The 19,723-nt window shown below is 33.1% G+C and overlaps 1 protein-coding gene across 1 annotated transcript in view; it reads right to left on the reverse strand.

The window, feature by feature from the left end:
* CPED1 (cadherin like and PC-esterase domain containing 1) overlaps positions 1–19,723 on the reverse strand; it is a 250,065-nt gene that overhangs the window by 117,259 nt on the left and 113,083 nt on the right. Inside the window, exons 8-14 of the mRNA XM_081282994.1 lie at positions 12,863–13,005; positions 12,056–12,128; positions 10,463–10,630; positions 9,329–9,439; positions 7,514–7,683; positions 4,044–4,114; positions 2,503–2,553 (exon numbers count right to left, since the gene is read on the reverse strand). Coding sequence (XP_081139120.1) covers positions 2,503–2,553; positions 4,044–4,114; positions 7,514–7,683; positions 9,329–9,439; positions 10,463–10,630; positions 12,056–12,128; positions 12,863–13,005 — 787 coding nt within the window. The remainder of the gene's footprint in view (positions 1–2,502; positions 2,554–4,043; positions 4,115–7,513; positions 7,684–9,328; positions 9,440–10,462; positions 10,631–12,055; positions 12,129–12,862; positions 13,006–19,723) is intronic.

The following is a 19,723-nucleotide window of genomic DNA, read 5'->3' on the forward strand; positions in this document are numbered from 1 at the left end:
ATAATCATACCAGCTCCTGAAATTTTCTTATAATAAAAGAGGAAAAATACAACACTGAGAGCAGAGATTATATTATTAGAGTTCATAGTGAAATAGATCATAGCTTTTAACTTAAATTCATCTATTTATTAATAACATTCATTTTCTATCAATATTTTTATCCCCAGTGTATTCTATGTTAAAGGCACTGAGATAAGCACAGTAAAAACAGGATACTATTAATCAAGAAATTTAATTCAAATGGATGCTGTTAACTCATCATAGTACTAGGCAAACTGGACTGAGAATATGTACTGTGCTGTGGAGAGGTCCATTGCCTAGCCACAAAGGGAATATAAATAATTACACTATGCTTTCATGCTCAGAACCAGCTAAATGAATAAGAAAGGAGCAGATCTTTTTTCTCATAATGAAGCATAGAAATGTACTTAAATGTAGGGTATATTTTTGTAATGGTTCCCTGAGAGACAGTTTCCTTTCGGTTTATACTTCTTACATTTCTTTTTATATTCCACTTAACAGTCATGGTTTTCAGTGGGGCTTGCACATGTAATAAAATGAACCTCAGCCCTACTTGAGATGACAGAAATATGTAATTATTTTCTTCTCAAGATTTTAGCAAGTCCTTATTTTTGGTCTCTTTTGAAACTTTTCAGCTCTGTCTCAAGCACTGTATCCCAGACCCCTGTTTGAAAGTTGTTTTAGCTCTGACATCCAAACTGAATCATCAGAGTTTCGGCCTACCAACACCTGGTGTTTCCTTGGACTCTTTCCCCACCCAATCCCAACTTGTCTCAGGCCAATTTACCTAAGAACTTTGGAGAACTCAATGTGAGGTATGATGGTAGCAGGCCACTTAACCTATTTGGCAAGTGTACATGGGAAAGCTGTTGGAAGTTTTGATTGCTTTTAATAGATTTCTTTGAACCATAGAAATTTATTGCTCTCTTGAGGGAAAACCATAACTCATACTAAATATAAGAACAGCCTAGACTCTTAAAGATAAGCCCACCAGTTCTGAGGCATCATCAAGATTTTAAAACATACCCTATATCATAAAAGTTTATTTGAAGATACAGGTAGGACTAGTTTTTATCAACATAAAAACATGAACAGAGTCGAAGAGTTTTTCTAAGAGGCTCGTTCCTCTTTTTTTTTTACCATGTTACCTGTGAACTGAAAACGATGAGCTCATTGGTGCAAACCTTCTATTGCACAAACGAGAATGTGGATGCCCAAACAGGGGAATGGAGAATCTAGATGCCCAAACAGGTGAAGTGCTGCACCCAGTCTCTGCCTGGCTCAGAGTAGATACGCAACAAATGCTCATGCTAATTCTGCTCCTAGTTTTTTCACTAGTCTCTTCCCCACCACAGTCCAGACAATAGTGTACCAGGAAGAAAATAAAACGTATTTTCTGGGGTGGGAGTTCAGGCAGTGAGTACAGGGAGGGAATATCATAAGTAATATCAATTCTCGTTTCCTGTTAGCAATGCTTGCTTTCAAATGCTTTTTTTCTTTAGTTGGAAGCACGTTGATTCTATTAAAACCTATTATTACACTGCTTCTTCATCTACCACAATTTTAGTGGTAGTGTTAAAGCATTATCATTGAAGCATTATAAGATAACAAATTAGGTTTTTTTTAAAATTAGACTTCTATTTATAATAAATTAAACCTATATCTATACATTCTATTTTTCTTCAACTTCAGTGTTTTATTGGAATTGATATTTTATTTGTAAAAGCTTTTTTTTTTTGTAAAAAGTTTTCTAAGCATGTTTTAGCACCATATATAGACAGATATAGACACAGATATATTTTAAAAATTACACATTTTCAAAAACTTACTATGTAGAACTCTTATTTTTGCATGGTGTATTATACAGAATTTTAAAAATTTCAGGAGATTAGAACAAAGCATCTGAAGGCCCAATTTCATGATCTAACTAAGATATTTTCTAATCTTGACCTTAAAAAAGCCAGGCTCTTTAGAAAGATATATTTTCAAGACCATTATAATAATACTGGCCAGATTGAAAGGGACTATTTTTAAATTTAAAGTTTATATAAACTTAAAATTTATATTTTCTTTTATTGTGGCTTTGTTAAAAACAATTCATGAATTTTAATAAAAATTAATTGAAAATTGGCTTAAAAATGCTTAACTATTTAAAGAAAATTCTACTCAAGTACAATGCATCATAGCAAACTCTTCCACTTGAGAGACCTCCAAAAGAAAGATTTAGAACCCCTTGGGTCCCTCCAAATGAGTTTAGAAGTTATTATCCTGAAATAAACATAACAGTTTATGCTATAATCCTTTCACTCTGGTCATGCAAAATGGATGGATATTGACTCAATCAAAAAGACAATAACTTCTCAAATTTTAATTAAACTAGCAGCCTAAAGATACATGAATATGAAAAACTGACTTTTTTTTTCCAAAGCAACTGTGCCTAACCATTGATTATGCTGCCAAAACACTTTGATATCAACTCACCATTACTGCAATGTATATCTTTATTTTTGTTCATAATTTGTGGAGCTGCAGCTAAAAAAGAAATGTAAATTTTAAGTTAAAACTATTAATTAAAATTTAAAACACATGTTTAATTAACTCAAAGAATAATTTAATAAAATACATTTTATTAGCTTTTATAATACCAGTGAGCATTTCTAAGTAAAACCAATAATTACAATAAAACAAAAGCTGTTTGATTTTAAAAGGAAAGCTTTTTTATTCACTTTCAAATAAGATAATATTAAAGGTGAAAATGAATGGTCTTAATGTCATCCTTTGCCTGAAGGTTATCTATTGAAGATCCTCCTAGTTTTATGATTCAGTGACTATAATTTCTTAAATCATTAGAATTCAGAAACTCTATTCAGTTGGTTACACTGCAATTTGTTCAAAGTTTCTGAATTTAGCCAAACATCTATCTTAAAAAAAACTCCTTCATAAATACTTATGAATAAATAAATGAATAAGAACATACAGAGTGCTTAAGTTATCCATTTAAAGAGAAAAATGGTAGGAGAGAGAAAAGGAGTCATAATACCCCTTTATGATTAATTCTGCACTAAGCCAACTGATTCATTTTGTTCAATCAGTGGTTCTCAAACTCTTGTGTGCTCTGGACTTATCTGAGAGGCTTGTTAAAATGCAAATTACTAAGCTTCATATCATGAATCAGGAGCTTTGAATCTCTAAGTTCCTATCAATGTTGATTTGATGCTGCTGGTCTAGAGGCTGGGGCACCAATGAGAACCATGTAATTGATTAAATCCTAGTTTATAATAGAAAAACCTAGATTTTTAAAAAAAAATTTGTAGACACATGGGTGGTTGCTTTCATTTTTTCTTTTTAAAATTAGAAATATTTTCTTATGAAAAAAATCTCAGGTATAATTTAGAAGGAAAAAAATATGAAAACAGATAAACATAAGACATAAAATCAAAATCACCATTAATTTTCCTTAGGGTTTCTATTGCTAGTAGCCAACTGCTACATTTATTCATATATCCTAAACATATTTCATGTCATAGATATTTTTCCATGATATTGAAATGGCTCTATAGAATTTCGCTGGATGACTCTAGCTTCATTTATACATCTAATCTACTGTCATGGCAATAGTGCTTCTAAATGCTTTTTATTCCTGATTTATTTAATTAAATTTTATATGTTCTTAAATTTCCTTAAAATGAATATCCAGCAGTGGAATTCCTGCTCTGTAAGAATCATCTTTAAAGGTTTTTTTTTTATGTGTTGCTAAATGACCCCTTAATATATGTTGTTGTAATTTATGCATCCACCAGCATCATAATACTTTTTTCCGTGTACTTTTCCCAACTCTCTAATCTATAGGAAGAAAACTCTAATTTTGAGGAAAAACAACATCTCCTTGTCTAATATTCAATTTTGATGGCTAATGCAGTTAACCACACACACACACACACACACACACACACACACACACACAAATCTTGGTCAGGCAATTCTTATTTTATGTTAAAATAAGTGGGACTATATGGTTTTACCTTTTTTGATTTCATGTGTATCAAATGACACTGGAGGTTTTTCAATGTTCTCGTCTTCTATGAAAGAATTCCTGCAAATACAATGTCAAACAACCCTGGATCAATGACGCAAACACAGTTCATGGAAATTACATCAAGTACACTATCTTTTCTTCCATGTGGGCACAGTTATTTTGATGAAGACAAAGAAACACTTTCTGGATTTTATTCCTCCAGACTGGCAAGTGAGCCGCCAGGGAGATTGGTGGAAATCTCATCATCTCTAATCAGTAGAAGCACATTTGAAGCAAACCAGGGCAAAAAGTCACTCTTCAGTCCAACACTGAGCAATCTCAGATAGCTTGGGTCCAACAGAAGCGATTCAAAAACGCACATATTTATTGGAATCTCTGGCTAAAGTTACACAGTTTTTGAAGCAAAAAAGGCTTGGAAACTCTGAGACATAACCTGGGAAAAACATACCCAGAATATGAGAAAACTAATTGTAGCATGTAGTAAGGACTTATGTCACTAAGTCTTCTGTCCCTTGAACTCTGATAATTGGTCCAGAACAGAAAAAGGTCAGATAATAATGTGCTGAATTCACTTCTTTTTCTCTGTTGTATAACTAACTACTTGGCCAGAATGTCCTTTAAATTCTTATATTTGGTATGAAAATAATCTAAATTTCAGACAGGATAACTGCTGGTCCTGATGATACAGAAGATGGTTTGGAGGCCCCTGACGTGACTTTCCTGTTCTAATGGGTCTTTCTTTTCACCCCAGCAAAATGGAGATAACAATACTTGCCTTACTTCACAAGGATGCTATGAGAATTAAATAAAATGCTCTATGTTTTATACATATTTATTGTCTCAGATCTTGTGCTGGGCACTGCAGCAGAGCAGAGATGAATAGTGTATATTAAATTCCTTTAAGATATAACCATCAGAATGAGAATTAAGAAGAGTCAAGGAATTCAATATTTCACTAATGTCAGAAGGTGTGATAATTGTATTGCAATCTTAATTCCAGCAATATATCTTGCAAAAGATGCAACATAAAATGCACATAAACTGAATTTTGGAAATGTTACTATCTTAATGGAATGAGGTACTTTGTACAGAAAGGCATCTTGTAGTGATTTCTTGGGTAATTTTATGAATAAATTATTTGTTTTGAATCCACATGAATTTTCTTGGAAAGCATTTCCTTAGAGCAAAATACAAATACAACTGTATTTCTAGCAAAGTGAAAATTAGCAGATGGTGCACAAATATGAATTTTAAGATTTCCATTCTATTCAGAATTATACTAATTCAATTGGGACTTCTGGATTCTGAGCCTTGGGGCACAGTGCAATAGCTATTATCTACTACTGCTATGCTCTGACTTTATTTTTCCTCACCTAGTTACTACAAGAAAATGGTCTTGATTTAGAAAATAGAATGGTCATTAGATTCCATAGGTAGTCTATGATTTATTGACTTTTTCTATAGAAAATCTTGGAGGTGACCATTTTCAAGGCATAAGCAATGATGACCATTCTGTCTACATAATGCACTGGAAAAATGTACTGGACCATGGATGAGATGGCCGGGGTCATAGTCCCAATTCTATTTACAGTAGCTATCCAATGTAAGCAAATAATCCATCATCTTAGGGCCTCAGTTTCCTCATTTGGAAAATGTATACAATATATATGCATCCTTCTTGCATGTATGATCATTAAATATACATATGCTCACTGATAAATTGAAGATAATTAAAACTGAATTTTTAAAAAATTTACTAGGAGCAATATAGTAATTTTTTTGGTAAGAATCTAAAATTTACTTGTTTTAATATTGATCTAGGTAATTCTTTCAAATGTCTTTTTGTTTTCCTGTAAAAAAAGAAAAGAGTTATCCCCACTATAGAAGCTAAAGTGACCATCCTATGGTATAAAAGCATGAAAATAAAAGCATACTTAAATTTACTGCATACCTGTGCCACAGCATCAGGCACACAGAAGCTATTTTATGTGATCTTACTGAACTAATACATGGCAGATAATATAATCTATATTTTAAAGATGAGGAAATGGAGTCAGAAGGTTCTGAGCCTTGCCTGCTAATCCATGTATGTGCAATTGAAAAAAGTCCTGCTCCCTTCAAATTATACTCAACACTGACCATTATCAGTATGTTTCCTTACTGGAAGGGAATCCAATCATCTGAATGTAAGAGTAGTGAAATACTTAACCTTACAGCATATGTGCAGCTTGAGAAAACTTGCTAGAGAGCAAACTTTCAAAAGCTTGTGTATCTCAGGGGAACTTACTCAATGTTAAAAACAATCTGTTAATAGGCTCCTTGGGAAATCCAGCCCGTTCTTCACTTATCTATAATAGGGCATGAGACAGTCTTGCATTATTAGAGCAATTGCAAAGTGAAAGCAAAGTGGCTTTGAGCTATATTATTTAAAACTTAATTTTCAAGCACACAAACAAAACCTTCTGTCAGGCCTACTACTTCCATGTATTAAGAGAATAAGGCCAAGTTCATAAAGTTTGACAAATAGGATGGGTTCTGATCCTGGGAGATGTTATAAGAAGTCTTCAAATATATGATTATTTGTATTTTTTAATTACAAAAAGGGTTTCTTCTAGAATCATTTTCAATACCTCCGGAGGCAGAAGGAAATAAAGTGTAAGTCAATAGAACTGCTGCCATCCCCAGGGTGACTACAAGAGATGCAAATGAGTATGCCATGTGGATTACTCTTTCATCTTCCTAGGAGGTTTAGGTTTAATTCTGTTTGCCTGGCAGTAGAAAAGTCCGATTTTCTCAATTCTATCCATATAAAAGAAAAGTAGACAAAATCTTAGGTAGCTCCCCTTTGCCAACTTCTAATGCACCAATGCATCACCTGTACCATTAACTAATGCATCGCCTACACATCTCCTTCATTACTGCCTCTCATCAGGATGGGAAGGTACCTTACCAAAACAAAGCAAATAAAAAGACAGACTAAGTGTACCTAAATTTAGATTTGCCCAGAATACAGTCATGCTTCTAAGACACTCTAAATAAATACTATTACTGTATCAGGTTGCAGTCAGATGGTTCCTGAAACAAATCTCACCTAATTCTTTCCTCTTTTGCTGCAAATAAATCTCACCTAATTCTTTCCTCTCTCTTGCTGCCAGTAATGCAAAGATACATATCGTGGAATGAAACTATATTGAAACTTTTAATTTAAGCATTATTTTATGGAGGAGTCAAGTCTTGTTGGTTTAAAAACCGTTAGATATATTTTTGTTACAGTGTTTAAAGACCACCAGAATCATTATGGTTTCAATGTTTTAAAGACATTTATTTTCCAGAGCATGAATTTTTTGGACACATTTCTTTTTGTTGCTTTCTTTAATGTTAGCAAAGCCTTTTGAAATCAATCTTTAGACTGGAGATTTTTTTGGATTGCATAGTTCAAATTTGTGGCTACCTTACCATTCCAGTGGATGTAGCTGGGCTTTTTTATTCAGGAGCCAAAATTGTTCAAATACATTTAAAAGAGACCAGTACTGGGTCAGGACTGAGCCAGGTTTTCCCAAAGGATTTGTTGTATCGTAAAATTCATGCATCAAAGATCGAATCCCAGGAGTGGTAGATGGAAAGAGCTGAAAAGAAATATTAAAACACAAAGTATCAGCATAAGTTATGGAAAATAACTTAAAATGTAATATTACTAGGAAAGGTTTTATATCCAGTTAGATATTTTTAAAAATAAATTTGTTGATTTATCAGTACTGTAATTTAATTTTTCTGAGCAGTTGTTAAGGTAGATGCCTTTTTTTTTTTTTTTTTTTTTTTTTTAGAAAGAGAGAGAGAGAGAGAATTTTTCAACATTCATTTTCTAGTTTTCGGGCGGACACAACATCTTCGTTGGTATGTGGTGCTAAGGATCGAACGCGGGCCACACGCATGCCAGGCGAGCGCGCCACCGCTTGAGCCACATCCCCAGCCCTAGATGCCTCTTTTTATAAGGAACTAATTTTGTTGAATAATTACATTTCCAAATGGGATGGTTCTTCTCTGTCTTCCATCGAGGAGAAATGGATTTCTCCTTCTTGTTAAAGTTAACTAACATATCTTTCTGCAGCTAAATAACAGAGGGAATCAGGCATCGGGAAAAATAAGGACAAATCCTCTTTGTTATAAGTGAATTACATCAGGGCAAGAAGTATTCCTCTCACTAAAAAAATAAATGAAAATAAGCTCTGGTTATCTGGTTTCTGCAAAATAACTCTTTAGTTCTTTTTTTTTTTTTTTTTTTTTTTGCATTATGCCAAGAGATATTCTAGAGTCACAGCATCTTAACTATAGTATTGAACTAAATTACCATGTATGTAGCACTACATTTAAATTAATCAAAATGAGAAATATATAAACTAAATTATCTTTGAGGAAATAAGTTTATTTTGAAGCCTCCAAAATATGGGCTAAATTATAAAAGCAAATGTCAAACATTCACTAAATAACTCAATCAATTGGTACAGCTCATACAGCAGATATGTATACATAAATTAAAAAAAAAAAAACAAGAAAAAGGCTCAAGCCATATGTCAGATTAGTGATGAATTATTAATGGACTTTTAAAATATTGTTTTAAAAGGATGTTTTACATGAACAAATCTTAGATGGAAAAATGCAAATCATTATTGTCTATTTTTTAAAATGGCAGAAGTAAAAACAAAGCTTTCACTGAGCATACTCATTTATATATAATAAATCATCCTTAGATACTGATTAATAAATTAACAAAGTCCAAGAAAATACATACAAATACTCCTTTAATAGGCTGAAACCAGTAAAACTTGGTGTAATTATTTACATTTTCTTTCTCTGACATTTGTTATATAGTTAAAACAAATTAAGATTTAGGTAGTTTTCTAAAATGTTTTTATTTTGTTCAATTATATTGATTTTATACAAATTAAAAAGATATAAAAAGCAGAAATAAACTTAGGTTGTATGTAAATGTCCCAAGCCTAAAAGCAAAACTTCTTTAGAAAAATGTTAACATTTTCCCCTTAAAAACTGTCAAATCCTGGAAGCTATACTAATCCCATATATTTTTCTTATCTTTGATAAGTCATGGGTTTTGTACAGACTCTTAAAGTAAAACATAAATCTTGCTCATCTACTATTTAGATTTCTGAAAGAAAGAAGGAATCTTTAGTTTGAAGTCAAAAGCAGGTAATTTAAGGCCAATCTTTTATAATCTTAATAATCAAGAGGGGTCAAACATCACTTTTGTTTTACCAGTTGGAACTGCCCCAGACTCCCAAGTTCCTTTATGAAAGTCATAATTGAGTCAATTTCTTCTAAAGCCAGACATTGATTTAGGTCCTTTTGATAGTTTTCATTTTCGCCCTATAATAATAGGAGGGAAAAATCATAAGCAATAGCTAAAGTTTAAATCATTTTTACCCCAATTGCCTCCTACTTCATAAGCCAAATTTTAAACTTTATAAACAGATAAGAAAGTTAATGTTACATAGTGCATAGTAACTTTAATTCGTCACAACAATGACGAGTTGGAATATAAGTAAACCTCATATTTGACAAAGACAACCTGGATGAAAAAGCTTCATGATGCTTTGGTAGTAAGGTTGGGGAGGTGAACAAGAGAGAGAATGGGTGTGACAATTTGGTTTGAGAAAGCAGCAGGAGTCTCCTGCAGCCTTCAGAGCATTTAATGAATATTTACTAATGAACTTATATATGGGACATTGACATTTGAGGTTTAACATACTTTAGGTTTTCCCACATTCACTTTTTCAAGAGCAGGAGAAATAGAACATTGATCTTTATGAGACCTTTCACATCCTTCCTCCAAATACTCTAAAATATAGGTTATAAAATAAAAAAAATATATAGGGAACAATACTTAGGAATCTGTATAATATTTTATGTATCAAGCAAACTTGTGCTAACCATAAAACTTCACCAATGCTACTCTGAAGTATCATCAGCACCTGGCTATACACGTTAACAAATGTGAATGCTTTAAAATATTAAAGTTATAACTTAAATCTCTGATATCCATCTGAAGCACTTTCTGCTATCTAGATTGCTTTCAAAAAGTTCCAACACTCTTTTAAAAGTATTCTGTAATATACAATATGATTTAGTCATAATATACACAAACATTCCCTCTGAATTATGAACTGCTTTATTTCATTTTCAACCCACAATTTTATCACAATCATTTATGCACACACTTAGTTGATTTAAAAATGTTGCTCCTCAGGTCAGAAAAGAAATGAGAGGTGCAACATAGATGTCAATTAATTTCAAACAAATTCTCAGATTGTTTAATTACATAATAAAGAAAATGTCACCTTCTAAAGAAGACCTGAAAAAACATTCATCAGCACACAAATTGGCACTCACCTTAAATACACCAGATCTATAAAGTCTCTGAAATATCTCTGAAAATAAGGAAAGTGAAGAGTCATTGGAGAAGAGAAAATTGAAAGTGTCTTTTAACAAGAATTCTTCTGTATTTTGGTCCTCAAAATCCATGTTATCATCATCTTGAAAATTCAAATGCTCGTGCACCTTTGAAAGAGTCAAAGCACAGTGAATAGTTTCCATGAATTAATTCAGTGGAATTACTTCTAAAATGATTTATTTCCTGTTGTTTGTAGATCAGACCTGACATCTAGTGGTCTTTTTGGAGGTCAACAGTTTTATAAATATGAGTAATGTTTTCTTAAAGATTCAATTCTTTAAGGTAAGAAAACTGTGATTAAATTGTGACTTAAGATAAGCTAACATTAGCTTATCTTAAAGCCATCTATAATTGAAGAATCTTTGTTCACCAAAGATAATACAGAACACTTTTCTGAAGTGCACATTTTTAAAATCCTAATATCAACTATTAGATATGTGTACAAAGTAAAGCTAAATTGGTCATTATGTCATTTCATAAACTTCAAAAGGAAAAAAACCTTTTTTTGCATTTTACCTCTGAGCTACAGGCCCAGGCTTTTTTTTTTTTTTTTTTTGAGACAGGTTCTCACAAAGTTTCTTAGGGCCTCACTAAGTTGCTGAGACTGGCCTCAAATGCCTCAGCCTCCCAAGGCATTAAGATTATAGACATGTGCCATTGCACCTGGCCAAAGTTTCAAAATTTTATAGGTAAATCTTAAAGTTATTCAGCCAAATGTCTATAATTGCTTTTCCTGAATTATAGTTTGAAAACAAATAATGCTATATGAATTTGAATTTTGGTTATTCATGCTATTTTATTTATCTTCCCTTCTTCCCACACCAGAACTCAAGAAAGATCTTTCTGTAGACTAGTTGAACCAAATTGGTTTTTACCTTCTTGCCCCTGAGGGCTATTTTAGAAGAAAAAAAATATGTTTGGGGAGATGATATGAGAGTGTTTGCTGAATTCAAGAAGAAGAAAAAAAGTATACAAAAGCACTCTAATTTCTATATATTTATACTAGGGAAAAATCTCAAAAATCCCCATGGATTTTTAAATTAAAACAGACCAATTTAAAACTAAATGTTCCAACACAAAGAATAAGAGTTACCCTTTTAATAGCACCATGTGAATGCACCATGTAGTCTACTATTTTTCATTATGCATCTTGCTTCTCTCATTTAACAAATACTTAGGTTTATTTCACATTTGTTTCATAAACAGTGGCTGAACCATGGAAAAATTCATGTTTGTTCTACATGAACAGGAACACACAGTGGGGATTGGAACTCATAGAATCCTGACATACTAATTGATTTCAAAACCACAATGCATATGAGCCTATAATGGCTTTAATTCAGGTTGCTGTTTATCAGTTTGTGATTGTAAATGAAAATCTTTCTCTCTCTCTCTCTCTCTCTTTCTCTCTCTCTCTCTCTCTCTCTCTCTCTCTCTCTCTCTCACACACACACACACACACACACACACACACACGCATACCCTTCACCAGGAGTTGGAAGCTCACACCACTGAGGCCTTTGGCAACTCACCTGAAGCACTATAGGGTACCTGAGACTGTCATGACCAATATCAAAAGTTAAAAGTTGAAAGCATAATCTACATCTGAAATAAAAACATAAGACAGCATGAAAATATATTCTCTTTGTTACACTGACTCTACTATTTGGTATCATATAGTTGATGACTACATAGTTAAATGTCAATATCTGTAACCAAAAATTACATATACTTGATTCTTGGATTTGGAATCTGTTTTGTTTCTTAAAGAAAGGGCAAGTATATCTAACATATTCATAACACTTTAAACTATGAAGTTATTCCATGAAAATTTTAATATGGAGGAAAAAAACTCTCCAATTCCTACATGTGAGATGCCTATTCACATACAAAGTATAATAATGAGTATAATAAATTAAGGAACCATATATATATATACACTCAATTTAGCATACCCTTAAAACAAAGCAATCAATTATACTCAACATACTGAAATACAAGGCTAGGAATTACTAAACACATTAATAAAGATGTTTGTTTCCTTCTCTACATTTTGAAACACTTAGATAGCCAAGAATAAAATTTATTAGGTATGGGTAACACTGCAACCAACAAATACTAAGTCTATATAGTAGAAATAGCTGAATTTGAAAGAAAGCTACAATTTAAAAATTAATTTTAAGATTTTGTGTTTTATTTCCTGTCACCAGTATTTGGTTACTAACAAGTGCACAACATGCTCTGAAGTTTTAGGATCCATATATATGTAGAAGATCATACCAACAAGTTTTGGAAGACAGATATTTTCTTCTCTTTTTTAAATTAAAATTCATTTTTACCTATGGAAGGTCTTTGGTCCCAGAGTTGATGTTTCACTGAAGACTTCAGTGGCCAGAAGGAGTTTGCTGATTGTTTCCTTCATATTATCAAATGCCTGAAGTGGTGAACTTGTCTTCAGGAATGTCTCAAAAAAAGTTTGCAGCTGTGAACAAAATAAAAGATTCCCTAAGGTACTCAACCTGGCCTTGAATTTGTGATCCTCCTGCCTCAGCCTCTCTAGTGTCTGGGATCACAGGCATGGCCACCACACCATTTCAAGTCAATGTCTTTTAAAGGTATAAAACAAATCTCATATTGCTTCATAGACTTTCTCTAAGAGCAGTCTTGATTTGTTTATCTTTTCCAGGGATATTTCTCTTTTTCACACTCAGAGGGAAAAAAAAGAAAATAAAAAAATAAAAAACTTCCTTAAATGGAAAGTTCTAATCTAAGGCTTAAGTGTTTTATAATTTAAATTACAAGGTGAAAGAGAAAGGTTTAAATACCTTGTAATTTAAATCATTTTAGAAGTGCTTACTCCATTTTTTTTTCTTTTATTTCATGGCATCTAATCTTGGAAAATGTAGAGGAGCTTTTCTAACAAGGCTGTGAGCAATTCCCAAGATTAATCTTACTAACAAAGAGACTGGACTTGCTACTCACTCCTCAGAATTTGATGTCCTCTATTTAAACTGGGGGTAATATCCACCAATCAGAGTTGTGAAGCCAAATTAGAAGAAAATTTATTTGAAAGCCAATGTGAGATATGAAATCAAATCTCAGTTATTATCAACTTTCTGCATGTATCTGAATAAAAATAGCAGCATCAAAATTATTTCTTTACTGAATTTTTTCTCTGGATGCACCAAGCCAAGTAGAGAGGAAACCAAGAGAATCCCAGTGTTCTGCTGACATACACGTTCATTTAAAATTTCATGTGGATAGAGCAATATTACCAAAGGGCAGATGGAGCTTAAGTTTATGTCTTTTTAGAAATACCATAATTAAAACCATAAATAGTCATTTTTATCTGTTTAATTATTAAAGCAACCAGACAAGGATGCTTAGAATTAAAGTTCAAATCAAAAAATATTTTTTTTTGTACTGTGGCTTGAACCCACAGCGCTCTGCTACTGAGCTGCATCACCAGCCCCCCCCCCTTTTTTTTAATTTTTCTTTTGAGGCAGAGCCTCCTAAGGTACCCAACCTGGCTTTGAATTTGTGATTCTCCTACCTCCCTAGTAGCTGGAATCACAGGCACCACACCCATTTCAAGTCAATGTTTTCTAAAGGTCTAAAACAAATCTCATGTTGCTTCCTAGACTTTCTCTAAACATACACTTCTAAAGATGAAGAACCAAAAATATTTTTTAAAAAAATATGCAGCAGGTATTCTATTCGTGTTTTTGGAAGAACAGATGAAATGTATCAAAACTGTGTGAGATTTTTTTTTAAGTGAAAAACTATTTTGGCTGTGATAATGAAGGGCAAGTATTGATGCAAATCACCTGAGGAAAATGGCAATTGTTATCTTTAAAATGTGCAAGCAAAAGCAAAATTCCCCCAAGAGAAACAAATTCTGGCTTCATAAACTTTTACCAGCTGGAAAACAGAAACCTAATGAGACTACACATTAAAACCCTAAGAAAATATCATCAGCATTTGGCAATTGGGATGTTTTTCCATTTTACTAAGGAAAATGAATGTAGTAATTGTATAATTAAAAGAAAACAAATTAATGCTAATACTAAAACTGCTAACACCCTTGAGTCAAAATAGAGTAACATTATTTTTTCTAAATAAAAGGAGCATAGTTGTGTCTCCTTCTGGAGTAGGCACACATTTTCCCTTGAATGTGCCTCTGCTTTTTGAAATAACCCTTTGTGTGTTTCTGGAAAAAAAATTAAAAAGTAACTCATCATACTTTATATATTTTATTAGGAATAGCATTGCATTTTTCATTTTCATGTGAACTGAATATTAAGAGATTAAGGTTAATAATATATGGAAGTTGGAAATAAATGCCTATGTATCATAAGATATCGAAAACTAAGGATCAGATTATATCCTTCATGAGGAAGAAATATTAGCAAATTAACATTTTAGATTGTGTTTAATCTTCTAATGCAGAAATAATTATTTCTTAATATTTGACCAGAACCACATTGAATATGGAGTGCTGTTCATTTCACTCATTTCATTCAGCTTTCAGGTGAACTCTACCAAGTGGAAAGAGCTGTGTCCTTGGGAGAGAATCTGCATAGTGGTTAACACTACAGACGGGTGACAAAAGGTTCCACATTCAGCTTTGGTTCTGTATCAAAGTTGTGAGACCTTGTGGGATAAATAATTTCTATTTTATACAGACTGCCAGGATTAAATTAGAGCAGACACAAGAGGCAACATTCGGTACATGTTAGCTACTTTTGTTTTTCATTGATTAAAACAAGACAAGTCCTGGAGACCTAAAACTACTGTAAAAAAATGAAACAAAATCTTAAGCAAAACAAGCACAAAATCAAGACATGTCCATGACCACCACGTAAGAGATTAAAGGAGATTGTAGTTAAAGTGCTCCTTGAACCCAGATTCTCATATAGCAATGTACATGAGTGACACCAACCAAGGAAAAACAGTTTAAAAATAAAGACTTTTGATAGAAATGGTCTAAAGAAAGAGAATAGAGGGGTTTGATGGTTGAATGGATTCCTCCAGGGTTTCCCTCCCAATAGAAGCGAAAGAGCAGAACTGAATGACCCAAATAACTGGGTTTCCCCCCCACCCCCATTACCCTCAGAACTCAGCCTGCAGAGAGAAGGACTAACATCAGCCAATGCTCATGAAAGCTGGGGAATATGAACATAACTGCCTTTATAACTACAAGTGTGGAGAGAGAAAATGACACTCAGAAAGCAAGACTCAAAATGGGACAACTTCTCTTATTTCTACATTAGTTCTGCTTGCAATTTTTGTCTCTGAATGCATTACCTTTTATCTCTTTGTAAGCATTTCAATTTATGTAAGCCCTTCAATTCAAAGAAAATTCTATGTGAGTATGACCTCTTTTATTTAGCTTAGTATAGAGGCAAGCAACCTTCATATGCAAAAAATAAGAGCAGATTTATGCAAGTGCTTAATATATATATAATCACCAAATTTCAATAAATCTCCCAAAGAGGGAATATTTCTATTATTCTTTATTACTAATTAATTCACTCAAAGTGGAAGACTTACTTACATGTCTGGTTATATTACAATTTATTACTCTAATTGTATTTCCTTGATCTAATTACTTGAGTTCTGTTCATCTCGGTGTGCTCAGATGCACAATGATAGAACTGTGTTTGATGCATCTCAGTAGGCATCAGATAATGTCAAATCAGAAATTATTTGATATTAATTCCATTCAAAATCCATCAGAACCTGAAAATCACATCTCATCCAAGAGCTTTTTTAGCTCAAGCACAAATACCTAATGGAGTACCTCAACTTCTCTGCTAACTTAAAACTATCAATCTGTAAGTTCAAATATTAAGGTGACTTCTCCCTCTCTATATCATTACTTCTAATCAAAGTTTTTAAGTTAAATAAATTTGATAATATAAGTTCCTAAGGAAATCAGTGCCTTGGCAGTGAGAATAAAATAGATAAAAACTTTTATAAAACATGAAACTGTTTTACGGACTATAAATTCTCCCACTTCTGTGTAACAAGGAAGTACAAATTTAATGCAAAATAAATTATATAGAAAATGACCTTGTAAGATTATAGTTGTAAAACGAGACAGATAAAACATTATTGTTTGTTTCAACTTGTATAAAATTCCAGCAATAATCAGTGAGGTATTTAAATCTGTACACATCAATCCATTCAAGTTACTTATTGAGATACAAGTACTGAACCACAATTAAAATGCAAGGTCAAGAGAAACTGAGGATGAACTTAACAGGATTTATGGAAAAACTTTGATTATGTATTTGATATCTTCAAATATTTCCAAAGTACACTATGTATTTATCTTATTCTCTTAGCTCACATCTCATACCTCTTCCTTTATTAGTACATGCTGGGTTCTAACTTATTACCTTGCTCTTCTCCCATAAGATATTGAGCAATTTATTCTCATTGTGCATATGTCATTCATTCTGTATTAAATTTGATGAGCTTCTTGACTGCTCTCATCATTAGACTATATTTTTAGATCAGACTATCTTGTTTCATCTTTGAGTGTCTGGTGCCTAATACTGGGTAGGTAAATTCGGCAAATAATAAACAGTCCTACACATGACATTATTAAAATCATATAGACTTTGGTAAGAGAAATTGGTTATTGTTATTTTTGATAATTTTTAGTATGGTGTATTTATTTCTTGCTTCCATTTCATGAGAAATAAAGACATGCATTTTTCTGGTCACTTATAATAAAATAGTTGAAAAATGGAAGCTTATAGCTGTTTGAGAGGAATTTCAAGATAAGAAAATTCATGAGTTAAAGCAAGGGATGAAAGATTAACTATATACGTTTTTTTAAGTAATATTCTTGACTAACTGAGAAACCATAGCAGAATACTAATATTTCATTATTTTGAACTTTGGATAGTGCTTTATAGCATTATATCTTACTAAAGTTTACTAAGATTTCTCTCAATGTTATTGTGTGAGAAAGAAATTCTCATCTTCTTAAAGAAGAATACTGGCACTTAAAATCGTCTTTTAACATATGTCTTATGAAAAAGGTATCCAATGTTACTAATCATTAGAGAAATGAAAATTAAAACCACAGTAAGAGATTACTTCATACCCATTAGGATTATAATTATTTTTAAAAAACAGAAAATAATTGTGTTGGCAAGGATATGAAGGAATTGCAATCCACATGCCTTCTGAATGGGAATGTAAAATGATAGGTACATAATAATGGTTGCTCAAAAAATTAAAAAAATATTCATCTTTTTAAAAAAAGATTTAATGTTTGATCAAGCAACTTCACTTCTAGGTATATACCCAAAATAATTAAAAGCAGGTTTGCAAAGTGATATCTGCACACCTATAAAAAATAGCCAGAAGATGGAAGCAAGCAAGTATACACTGATGGATGAAGAATAACAAAATGTAGTCTATCCATACAAGGAATATTATTCAGCCTTAAGAAAGAAAAATAATTCTGAAATGTTCTAAAACTTGGATGAATATTTATGCCATCATGATAAGCTAAACAATCCAGTCACAACTATATGATTCCACTGACATGAGGCTTCTAGAGTAGTCAAATGCATAGAAATAGAGAAGAGCAGGTTGTCAAAGGGTGAGGAGGAATTGCGGTTTAGTGAGTAGGTAGTACATTATTTCAGCTGTGCAAAACTTTCTGGAGACTGCGTGCAAAACAGTGTGAATATACGTACCCCAAATGAAATGTACACTTTACAGTGGTCAAGATGATAAATGTTTTGTTACTATGTATATCAACATGATTTAAAATTTCTTATATTATTTTGAGGTTCTTACAGCCACATTTCCTGCAACAAATATATTTTAACCATTGGCTAATTCAGTACTACCAAAGTCAAGCTTGAACTTTTTATTCATTTGTTTAAGAAGTAAAATAGCACACAACAAGCTTGGTTGCAAAGAACCATCTAGAAGTGATGGAACACAGAGCCAAGTGGTGGCCATTTCAGGTTATGGTTAAGAGGGACTATTACATAAGGGTTCAGACATAATTTTACTCATTTGTAGAGGGAAGGGCACTCAAGTATATAAAAATCCAAGATACTGTGACCAAAACCAAATTAAAAGAGAATATGGATGCATTCAAATCTACTGGGTCTGCCACGAGACCACTTCGAGCTTCATAAAAGAAGGTTTGATGCATAAGAAATTGCTAGGGAGTTTAAATTAAAGAGACAGACTCTCATTTACCTTTAAACCCCAGCTCTGAGACGGCTTCTCCTATCCCCTGCTCCAGCCACCTAATGCGGTGGTGGTGGTTTACAGAAGAGATTAGCAAGAAAGAGAGCCCACTCCAGGGAGTGAGCTTTTATTGGGGAACAAAAAGTTCAAGGGAAAATCCCATCCAATGAAGGTTAAGGGGGGCAGCATCCCAAGGTCAGGGCCAGCGATTGGGTCTTCAGGTCAGTGGCCAGGCACGCCTCTGCACGGACAAGCCCTCATACCTGGGCCAGGGTGGGGAAGGCTCTGACACCACTGTGTCTAAGTGCCTCTCACCCAGCCAGGGAGGTAACTCAAATCACCTGAGAGGATAGCCTCCCACAACTGGGGTTTTATTGTTGTTGTTGTTGTTTTGTGGCACCAGAGATTGAACTCAGGGTACTTTACCAAAGCAGCATGGTAGTATGGTACTGGCATAAAAAAGAGAAATACAGATAAATGGAGTAGACAAAGATGCCAAAAACATGTTTTGAAGAAAAGACAACCCCATTAATAAATGGTGCTGGGAAAACGGGATATCCAATTATAGAAGAATGAACTGAGAACCCTATCTGGAATCCTGCACAAAAGTCAACTCCAAATGGATCAAGACTTAAGACCAGAAACTCTGTCTGCCAGACAAATACATAGGGAAAACACTGCAACAGCTAGGTGCAAGAAACAACTTCCTGAATAGAACACCTGTGGTTCAGCCAATAAAACCAGGAACCGATGAACCGAATGGCATCAAATTAGAAAGCTTCTGCACAGCAAAGGACACAATTAGCAGAGTGAAAAGATAGCCTGTCGAGTGGGAGAAAAGCTTAGCTACTCTTACAACAGAGGATTCATATTTAGAATAATGAAGAGCTCAAAAATTTAACATCAAATAATACTAATAATAACCTTTTTATTTTTTATTGTGAGACAGAGTCTCACTAAGTTGTTCAGGC

This window comes from Spermophilus citellus (assembly GCF_964194105.1).
Source record: "Spermophilus citellus genome assembly, chromosome: 3".
Taxonomy (NCBI): Eukaryota; Metazoa; Chordata; class Mammalia; order Rodentia; family Sciuridae; genus Spermophilus; species Spermophilus citellus.